General features: G+C 47.8%; 1 protein-coding gene across 3 annotated transcripts in view; it reads left to right on the forward strand.

Annotated features, from left to right (window-relative positions):
* Nucleotides 1-9,532, forward strand: part of SIN3A (SIN3 transcription regulator family member A) — a 31,370-nt gene extending 21,838 nt beyond the window's left edge. For all 3 annotated transcript variants that reach the window (XM_058846720.1, XM_058846721.1, XM_058846719.1), the window contains exons 12-21: nucleotides 678-794; nucleotides 1,495-1,733; nucleotides 2,875-3,058; nucleotides 3,243-3,816; nucleotides 4,240-4,409; nucleotides 5,443-5,616; nucleotides 6,288-6,380; nucleotides 6,732-6,826; nucleotides 7,009-7,216; nucleotides 8,605-9,532. In XM_058846720.1, coding sequence (XP_058702703.1) covers nucleotides 678-794; nucleotides 1,495-1,733; nucleotides 2,875-3,058; nucleotides 3,243-3,816; nucleotides 4,240-4,409; nucleotides 5,443-5,616; nucleotides 6,288-6,380; nucleotides 6,732-6,826; nucleotides 7,009-7,216; nucleotides 8,605-8,835 — 2,085 coding nt within the window. In that variant the 3' untranslated portion in view covers nucleotides 8,836-9,532. The remainder of the gene's footprint in view (nucleotides 1-677; nucleotides 795-1,494; nucleotides 1,734-2,874; nucleotides 3,059-3,242; nucleotides 3,817-4,239; nucleotides 4,410-5,442; nucleotides 5,617-6,287; nucleotides 6,381-6,731; nucleotides 6,827-7,008; nucleotides 7,217-8,604) is intronic.
* Nucleotides 9,533-10,541: the final 1,009 nt, after the last annotated feature.

The following is a 10,541-nucleotide window of genomic DNA, read 5'->3' on the forward strand; positions in this document are numbered from 1 at the left end:
TGCATTTTTAATCCATGTCTTGACACATCTCTCAAAAGCTTCTTGTGTGATGTAGTTACAAACTTTTCCCCCTGTGAGAATCTAATGACTCTGTTGTTCAGGCTTTGGGGTTTATGAGAACTGGACCTGGCTTTCAAGACTGCCTGCCAAAATCGTTGTTCCTTTGCCTTCAGCCTCTTTGAGGTTGTTGGTTTGTTTGTTTGTTTTTAATGTTCTGCTCCTGTATTGAAAGCTGCAGGTGCTGAGCTGATTTGTCAGGAAAGGTGATGTTGGGGTATGGTTTTATACTTCCAATTAGCCTTATTTGGAGGCAGCAACTGTGTCCTGTCTAACAGTTAGGTCTGCTGTGGTGACCACAGAGTGCTGATGGTGAATCACACATGGGGAACCAGCTGGTTGCAGCTGACTAATCCAAAATAGCAGAAAAGCTCCTTTCATCTTTATTTTCCTCTTCTCTTGCAAGTTTTTTCCTCACAGCTCCATCCTATGAATTTTTCAGCTGCCTGGCTGTTTGGGTTCTGACTCTTTGGGGTTGCCCTGTGAATGCTGGGCTTTGGAAGGGGCTTTTCTAACTGGGAATTAGACTGTGCCATCAGAAGACTGGTCTTGAAGCTGACCAGGTGTAATCTCCTTGAACACTGACCACAACTCTTGTTCTCCCTGTGCCTCCCTCAAAGGTTTTGAATGATACCTGGGTCTCCTTCCCATCCTGGTCTGAAGATTCCACATTTGTGAGCTCCAAGAAGACACAATATGAAGAGCACATCTACAGGTGTGAGGACGAGCGTTTTGAGGTAAATTGCTTTTCCTTGGTTCATGTCTCGGAAAGCTCTGTTCTGTGAACAGTTAATGAGCCTGGTGTTAATAATACCTTTAATTTTGCATCTTTTATTGTGTCTGCCACCTGGTTTTTGGCATAAAAGCTTGTTTTCTCTTTATGCAAGAAGCAGTGGCTGCATAACCACTAAGTGGCCACCCCTGCCCCTCACGTTTTATGGGGAGCTCTTCATTCACCCTGCTCCACATGAAATTGTTGAATAGCCAGCATGGAATTGTTGCATCTTTTCTGTTCTTCCTGCCCATGTAGTGCATGAGAGCATGCATTCCCCTGTAATCATCTGCAAAGCAATATGTGCAGGATTTTAAATGACTGACATTTTGACTGGAAATGGAAGTTAGCTGGGCAATTACCTGAATCTGCACAGATTTGGCATGTCCTTTTGTAGCGTAACTGTCAATTGTGTTCTGTTCCCAGCTGGAAGATGTAATTTCCGAACAGTATCATTCTGGTAGCCTTTAAATTCTTCCACAGTATTATTTAGGTAGCAGATGAAATATAATTGGATTATTTTAGAGCAGCTGAACACCAAAGTGCTTGAGTACACCTTGTTAAACAGGCGCAGCTTCTTGTTTCGTGTCGCTTGAACGTTTGCCTCTGTGAAGTATCATGTTTTGTCTATTCAAATGCTCCAGCTAATGCACTGTTCTCTCCAGCTGGATGTTGTCTTGGAGACCAACCTGGCAACGATCCGTGTTCTCGAGGCAATCCAGAAGAAGCTGTCACGCTTGTCTGCGGAGGAGCAGGCCAAATTCCGGCTGGACAACACCCTGGGGGGCACCTCGGAGGTGATCCACCGCAAGGCTCTCCAGAGGATATATGCTGACAAAGCAGCTGACATCATCGATGGGCTTCGCAAGAACCCGTCTGTGGCTGTTCCCATTGTGCTCAAAAGGTACTGACTGCCCCAGGCTCCCATCCAAAGGGTAATGCACTGTGTGCCATCCAAATCTATGGAAAAGTGGCTAATTTCTGCCCCTAAGGAGTGTGCCCCCCCACAAAGCTATAAATTTGCCCCAGAAAGTTGTGGCTGTCCTGCCTCTGGAAGTGTTCAAGGTCAGGTTGGCAAGGCCTGGAGCAACGTGGTCCAGTGGAAGGTGTCCCTGCCCATGGCAGGGGGTGGAACAAGATGATCTGTAAGGTCCCTTCCAAACCAAACCATTCCATGTTTCCATATTCTGTGAAACTAAGAAGTTAATTTATATTCTGGACAGTTGGTGTAATGATTACCTAGAGGGAATTGCCCTCCTGAAACAAAATCCTTACAGCTCAGCTAGAAGGATTTAGAGCTTTTGTTGTGGCCTCTTAAACTTTTTTCTTCAGCACTGTGTGTAAGATAAGGGAACTGCTGTCCCAGGCTTTTCAAATCCTATGGGTGTATGTGCCCAGATCATGGTGTCTCTGCTATCCTCATTCCCAGTCCTGTTTTTGTTGGCAGCCTCCCCTTCCTCAGTTAAAAAGGAGTGGATGCTGCATCTCCCTGGGGGAGGTTGAGGGGATGTGTAAGCAGTACTTGCTGTTTTATCTCTGTGGGACTCTTGGTCCTGTGTTTTGGAGTTCTGGAGCTGGGCGTAGCAGCCTTCCCAGGATACCTGCAAGGTCCCCTGCCCTTAGACTGAATCGGGGTGATTTGCTTAGGATGCTGAGTCAAGGCTCAGGAGTGTGTTCCCAGGATACTCAGGTGTCCATGCTTTGTTCATTGTCCAAACTGAGCTGTCCCTGTTCCACAGGTGGAGCTTTCTGGGGATTTTTGGGAAACCAGGGCCAGCTTTTTTGCTTTCCCTGTCCCTTTATTCCCTCTCCTGGAGCTGCTTTGTTCCTGTGTGGCTTTACCTAAATGTGAAAGAAACCCAGAGTGGTTTCTCCAGAAGAGTGTGTCCAGGGGGCACCTCCTGGAAAGCTCCTTTCTGTGGCTTGTCTTTAATCCATGCCCATTTAATTGGGAGTTCAGCTCTTGTCAGCACTCACCAAGAACCATGGGCCGAGGTTTTTTTGTATGCTCACCTCTTAGCTCACCTTTGTTTTCTTGATCCAAGGTTAAAGATGAAAGAGGAAGAGTGGCGAGAAGCCCAGAGAGGATTTAATAAAGTCTGGCGAGAGCAGAATGAGAAGTATTACCTGAAATCCTTGGACCACCAGGGCATCAACTTCAAGCAGAATGATACCAAGGTCCTAAGGTCAAAGAGTCTCCTCAATGAGATTGAAAGCATCTATGATGAGGTGAGATGGTCACCAACAGTTTCCTTCCCTCAAGCTTATGTACTTTGCTAGTGCAGTTTCAGTTCCTGTTCCTCACAGCTTGATGAGGGAGGAAATCTGTTCCGCTGGCAGAGCTTTCAAGCAGGCTCTTGGGTGGTGGAGTGGGATTGTTTAGGCTGATTTTTTTGCTGTTTCTCCTTTGTAGAGGCAAGAACAGGCTTCAGAAGACAATGCTGGAGTCCCCACAGGCCCACACCTCTCACTAGCCTATGAAGACAAACAGATCCTGGAGGATGCTGCCTCTCTCATCATCCACCACGTGAAGCGGCAGACGGGAATCCAGAAAGAGGACAAGTACAAAATCAAGCAGATCATGTATCACTTCATTCCAGACCTGCTGTTTGCTCAGCGAGGTGAACTCTCGGACGTGGAAGAGGAAGAAGAAGAGGAAATGGATGTGGATGAAACTACTGGGGCTGCAAAAAAGCACAATGGTGTTGGGGGTAGTCCTCCCAAAACCAAGCTGATGTTCAACAACACGACAGCCCAGAAGCTGCGGGGCATGGATGAGGTCTACAACCTCTTCTATGTGAACAGCAACTGGTACATCTTCATGAGGCTGCACCAGATCCTGTGCTTGAGGCTGCTGCGGATCTGCACCCAGGCCGAGCGGCAGATCGAGGAGGAGACGCGGGAGCGGGAGTGGGAGAGGGAAGTGCTGGGCATAAAGCGAGACAAGAGTGACAGTCCTGCCATCCAGCTGCGACTGAAGGAGCCCAGTGAGTGACTTGTGGTGGGAGGCTGGAGGGGAGGAGGTGCTTCTGTTTGTAGTGTGGTGACAGGTTGTTTGGTGTCTTCAGGCACGTGACAGCAGTGACCTGTTAAGATGGGGTCCCTGGGGAGATGGGAAGATGTGGAGAACATGGGACTTGGAATAGCAGAAGGATACGCAGCAGTTACTTCATAAGAGCTTTCATTTTATACTTAAATATCCTTAAGTAAAAGCTTTCAGAAATAAAAAGCTCATGGTGGAGGCCAGAGCTAGAAAGCAAGAGATTATGAAAATACCCGTGGCCTTAAAAGGACTTACTTAAACTTATCTTTTATGGACATAAATAACTCTTCAGCTTAAGTGGGCCAGAGCTCCCAGCAGCCCTTCTGAGGGGTGGTGTGCCCATGTCTCCCCTTCTCTCTGCTTGCAGTGGACATCGATGTTGAGGATTATTACCCGGCCTTCCTGGACATGGTGCGCAACCTCCTGGACGGGAACATGGACTCGTCGCAGTACGAGGATTCCCTGCGCGAGATGTTCACCATCCACGCCTACATCGCCTTCACCATGGACAAGCTGATCCAGAGCATCGTGCGACAGGTGCTGCCAGTGAGGCCTGGGCACTGGGTGGGGCAGGGGGCAGACCAAGCAGACAGGATGTTTGCTGCAGTGAGAGCCCAGGCTGGCACTGGAGGCCAGGTTGTATTGCCTACGTGGGGAATTGCAGGGGTAAGCAGGTAAATTCAGGGTGTTTCCTCACCTAGCTCTCTAGCCAGCGGAGAAATGATAGAAGGTGATTTCTGATCTGTTTGAATTATTGAGAATATCCTCTACAGAGTTTTCCTTGTTTTCCAGATGTTGTAGGATATAAGTATTCAAAGCATGTCCAGAGCTAATCTTGCTTTAGCTTTGAAAAAAAAAAAAAAGGAAATGATATCTAAATAGTTCCTTTCCTTTCTCTCAGTGCTGTAGGAGTGCACACTTTTTCTAAAAGCCTTTTGTCTCTTTTATCTGGCTGCTGGAGTAGCTCATTTTGGCTGTTAAACTCCAGTCCTTTCATTGGGTTGGTAGGAAGAATGTGTGAGCAAAGGAAAATTTCTTGTGCCTTTTTGTAGCATAAAGAGCAAAAAACAGACACAAGGGGCTGGAAGTGGAATAACTTCAAAGGGCTTTCTTTCAGAAGGGTAGAGGAAGGGTAGAGCTGCTCTTCAGAAGCCCTTCAGTCCAGAGATTAACTGAATTCAGAAGACAGTTGGGAGACTTTTGATTTTTTAACTTACACAAAATGCAGATTTGATCTTAAACCTTCCACCCCTCTGCTCAGACACAGCAGCAGCCCCTTGGTGAGGAGAGGACACACTGTGTCATGGAGCTCTGGCCCTTCCTCCCCTGCTGCTGATCAGAATGTTCTCTCTGTGTAGTTTTTCTCTGAGTAGCTGTGCTTTGCCACCTGCTAATTTTTCTAAAGATATTGTGGGTTTTTCACATAGTAGCAGAGACCATCTCCAAGTGGAGGAAGCTAAGGGTTTTTTTTTCTTGAGCCCAACCCCAAAAATTGTTATTTTGTTCTGTTTTGCTGGGGGTGTAGCAGCCTCCGTGACAAACCCCTTCCCCCCGTTGCTCCTGTTTGCAGCTGCAGCACATCGTGAGCGATGAGATCTGTGTGCAGGTGACAGACCTGTACCTGTCAGAGAACAGCAACGGGGCCACCGGAGGGCTCCTGGCATCCCAGTCTTCCCGCACGCTCCTGGAGGCCACGTACCAGCGCAAAGCCGAGCAGCTCATGTCTGAGGAGAACTGCTTCAAGGTAAAGCTCTGAACCACAGCGTAGAACCAGCTCAGGGGGTGCCTTTTCAGAAGGAGAGGAACCAGTCCTTTAAAAAAGAGCCTTGATCAGGCACCCAAAAATGAAGGAAATTAACTCCATTCCAGCCAAAACCAGCACACATGCTGCCGGCTTTTGGAACACAGGTTAAAACTTCTGTAAGGGCCCCTCAGAAGTGAAGTTTCGAGGTGGAATTTATTTCCTGGAACAGCAGTGAATACCCCCTGTGCTTTACAGCAGCTTTGGGCTGTATCATACTGACTGCTTGGCTGCCACTGCTTTTAATTTGATAGCTCAAACTCTTCTGTTTCTTTGGTGTCTCAGTTTTGTTGACTGTTGGGAGATCTGCCACTACTGACTGGGCATTAAATCACTGCTGCCTGCATACATTGCTAATAAACCTTTGCTAATCAAATCCATACTTCCTTTGCTGAAGAGGCAGGAAGTGGTCAGGCCCTTTCTGAGCCAGAGAAGTACTTTGGATAAAAGCCTGAGTGTATAGTATCTTTTCCTGTGCCTTCACACTTACTTTGGGGGCTCGAGAAGATTTCTTTTAAAACGGCCAACTTCGCTTTGCCCCACTGAGAAGTGAAGGTGTTTGTTTCTATTTCAAACCTCCTGTTACTGAAGTTCCTTCTGCTTTTTCTTTATAGCTGATGTTCATTCAGAGCAGAGGTCAAGTTCAGTTAACCATTGAGCTGCTGGACACAGAAGAGGAAAACTCAGATGACCCTGTGGAAGCAGAGGTAAGGGCAGCTTCTCCAGAAAGCTGACTGTGATGGTCAAGGTTGCTCTGGATCAGAGTGTCTGGTTGACTGGTGGTGTGGTCTGTTAGCACAAGACAAAGGAACATCAAGGACATTCCATAAAGCTTCCAGTGATGTGAGCAGACAAATCCTTGTTGGTTTATTTTGTATTAGAAAATACTCAAAACCACATAAAGAAACACTGTATCTGCCTTTTTGGGCATAAGGTGCACAGAGCCTTCAGAAGGGATGTTGTGCTCTTCTGTGTGACTTCCAGCTTAGCCTCCTCAAGCCTGGCACGTTGTTTGGTGGGAGGGCAGTAGCTGATGCGTGCTCTGTGCTTGCTTCCAGCGCTGGTCCGACTACGTGGAGCGGTACGTCAACTCTGATTCTACCTCCCCCGAGCTCCGGGAGCACCTGGCCCAGAAACCCGTCTTCCTGCCCAGGTGAGTGGCCAGGCTGTGCTGGGAAAGGCCCTTAGAGCTCATCTCATTCCACCCCCTGCCATGTGCCACCTCCCACTAGACCAGGTTGTTCCAAGCCCTGTCCAGCCTGGCCTTGGGATCCAGCCAGGTTTGCAGTGCCAGGGGGCGGGCGCTAATTCCAAGAGCGGTTCTCTGGCTTGCAGGAACCTGAGGCGGATCCGCAAGTGTCAGCGTGGTCGGGAGCAGCAGGAGAAGGAAGGGAAGGAGGGAAACAGTAAGAAGTCCATGGAGAACGTGGAGAGCCTGGACAAGCTGGAGTGTAAATTCAAGCTGAACTCGTATAAGATGGTGTACGTGATCAAGTCGGAGGATTACATGTACAGGAGGACCGCGCTGCTGCGAGCTCAGCAGGTAGGAGCCAGCCAGAGAACAGGATGGGCTGCTGGTGTTTCCTGGGACCCACGGGAAGGAAGGAGGCTTTGCCTCTCCAGCTGTTTGGGGAGCTGTAAAGGTTTGGGTATATCCAAGATGAAAAGAGCTTGTGACACCAGATGTGTGAAATTTAGGAGGAAACTGATTTGTTCATCTGGATGCTTTGACATGCTCCTTTTCTCACCTTATGGGAATATTTCCATCCACTTTTACCATGTATTTAGATTTATAAGACAACTACTTATCATGTTTCTTGCTGACAGCTAGTGGCTTTACTTCATTAGTTGTAAAGTAATTCTCTTAAACTTTGCATCCACATCAGATGAAAAGTATTTTAAAAGTATTTTATTGCAGCCTAGTGACTCTCTGAAATGCTGATACTGGGGATTTTGATTGAATTCCGTCTATCTCATTCAACTGGCACAAACCTCAAGGAAATATAAGCTTATAAGCAGGATACTGTGTGCCAGTGCTCTTCACAGAGAATCTGAACATAAATTCTTGAAGTGTTAAATATGTAGTGTGCAGCTTAGCCCTTGGTTACTGGAATACACTTGAGGGAGCTGTAGAAGCTACATTGGATTTTGGAAACTAATCTATTGGATTTAGCAGTTAACACCCCAAAGCAGTCAGTCTCTTCTCTGGGAGAAGAACAAACAAATAATAAAATCTGTAAGTTTTAATCTGGAGATTTAATTATCTTGGCTGTTTTCAATTATGACTGTAGCCATGGCTTTATACCATCTGTCCTGGATTTTACATTCCTTAGGCAGATGCTCTTACCCAAAAAAGTGCACAGTTCTTCCTCTCCTGAAGTTTCTGTTAAATCAGAGCTTCCTGAGCCTGTTAGACCTGGCCTTGCTTGGGTCTTAATTTTCTGTAGCAACTGTGTCCCCAGTATGTGTGGCACGTGTTGAACTTGCTCTTTCCTGGGACTGTGCCCCTCTCTGGGGGCTGGAGACAGACCCTGAGGGCTGGGAAGAGCAGGACTTGCCTGGTTCTGGGTGCTAGCAGAGGAGGCAGCAGCATCTTGGGCAATGTAGAAAGGACTCACTCTGAGCTGGGCATGCAACTTTAAGGCTCCCACTGGATATGTTCTGTGTCCCCAGCCCGTGAACTGCTGTGTTAAACAAAGAGCATCAACTTTTTTGTATTTCTGAGCTCATATTGCCACAAATTTTCTTGGAGAGGAGACCTGGGGGACCTCCATCAGAGCTTTTCCCTCTGTCATTAGTCCAGTGTCCACGTTATGAATTCCCTCTGTGTTTGATCCCCTTGCCTGTCTCAACTTGTAGCCAAGCTTTGTGTTGTGCTGCAGTTTGGGGGCCAAAGCTGCCTTTTCCTAACACCTCTCCCTGTTTCTGCAGTCCCATGAAAGGGTGAGCAAGCGGCTGCACCAGCGGTTCCAGGCCTGGGTGGACAAATGGACCAAGGAGCACGTGCCCCGCGAAATGGCAGCCGAGACAAACAAGTGGCTCATGGGTGAAGGGTTGGAGGGCTTGGTGCCCTGCACCACCACCTGTGACACAGAGACCCTGCACTTTGTCAGCATCAACAAGTACCGCGTCAAATACGGCACGATATTCAAGACGCCCTAAGAGTCCCCCGGGGCGAGGGAAGAGCCCGGGAGATGTGTGTGTGTGCGTGCATCCAGGGAAGGAGGGAGATGCCTTTCTCCCCTCACTGTGTATCTCCGTAACGTGGCCACTTGACTAGTGCGTGGCTGGTACAAGCTGTCCCGGCGGGATTCCCTGCGGGGACGCGGATCTCCGCCCGGGGCCGTGGGCTGCCGGCCCTTTTTGGGCAGGAAGGACCCTTCTCTGAACTGAGCCATCCCAGAGAAACACCACGAGCTCGTACACACCAGCAGCGTTGAGGCTTTGACTCCCCAGAGGCCCTGAGCGGCGAGGGAGGGGAACAGGATGCTCTCCACCACCGGACCGCTTGGATGTGTCCCCAAAATCCCCAGGTGCCTGTCACCGTTGGATTCTCCTCTCCTTGCGGGCTCCGGTGTGGGGCCGTGGGGCAGCAGACCCCGGCTTCCTCTCGCTCCCTCCCCTCCCTCCCAGGCTGGACTCACCCTGTGCAGATCGGTCTGTCCTTTCTAGTGCCAGTGGAACTGTTTTATTTTTATTTTGGGTTTTTGTTTTTGTTTTTTTGTACCTGCTTGTTTACTAGTCTCTCCTAGTGCCATGCACCAGCTTTTCACACACATGTACGTACACACACAGCAGAGAACAACACGATTTTAACATGTTCCCCTCCTTTTTTGTAAATAAATGTACAAATTGTCCATTTTTTTCTTTTTTTTTTTCTTTTTGTTTCGTTTTTTTTTTTTAATTAAAGGAATTATGCTTGATGTGCTAGCATAACTGTACTAGCTTCTTGTGTACCATAGTACCAGGTGGCTTGAGAATTAGTACCGACAGACAGACCGATGGAGACATTTATTACACTTTTTACCAAAGGGAGTTATCATTGTAGTGCTTTTGTGTGGAAACTTTTTTCTCCTTTTTTTGTAAATAAAAAAAATAATGTCTTTGTTCTTAACCTGGAGGAAGACGCTCGCTCACCCACAGCCGTGTTCCTGGTCTGAAAGGTGCTGTTGCAGCACGCAGGTTTTGGGGTGGGAAAGGGGAGGGAAAAGGGAGGTGTAATCCAACCCCTTTTCTAAGGCTGGCAAGAGGAAACAGCAGAGGCAGCGTGTGTGTTTGGGGGTTTAACAACTGAGGTATAAGTAGCCTGAAAGAGATATAAATACAGAGTATATAATTTTAATTTTTTAAAATTTTTGGCTTTTTTTCCTGGTGGGTAATTTTTATCCACCTTGTCTTCCAGCTCCAAGGATCTTCGCTTTTCAGAAGTGTTGCTGAGCAACTTAGCTGGGGCTGATTGTGCTGATGTATTCTCCCTTTCTTTGTTGGAGAAAACATTGTGGGAAATACCAAGCCAGAATTTGACAGAGCTGTTCTGCGTGTGTGCAAGAGAAGGAGGAGGGACTGGGGGGTGGGGGGGGGTCTCAGTGCGTTTCTCTCCAGAAATCCACATATGGGATATATATTTTTTTAAGTAGAGAAATGTAACGCTGGCAGATATTTAAAACACGGGGAAATATTTTGATTTTAAAAGTAAAGAAGTCAGCACAGACTCTGTAACCACGCCAGCCACCACTGCACTGTGTCTTCTCAAAAGGAGGTGGCTTTCCTTGCAAAAATCCGTGCTGCCAGTCCTACACACCTGGATTGGCTTCCATCGTCCCTGCATGGGGAGCCACGAGCAGGGCTTTGCCACGGCTTCAGCCTCT

The sequence above is a fragment of the Poecile atricapillus genome, chromosome 11 (genome assembly GCF_030490865.1).
Source record: "Poecile atricapillus isolate bPoeAtr1 chromosome 11, bPoeAtr1.hap1, whole genome shotgun sequence".
NCBI lineage: Eukaryota > Metazoa > Chordata > Aves > Passeriformes > Paridae > Poecile > Poecile atricapillus.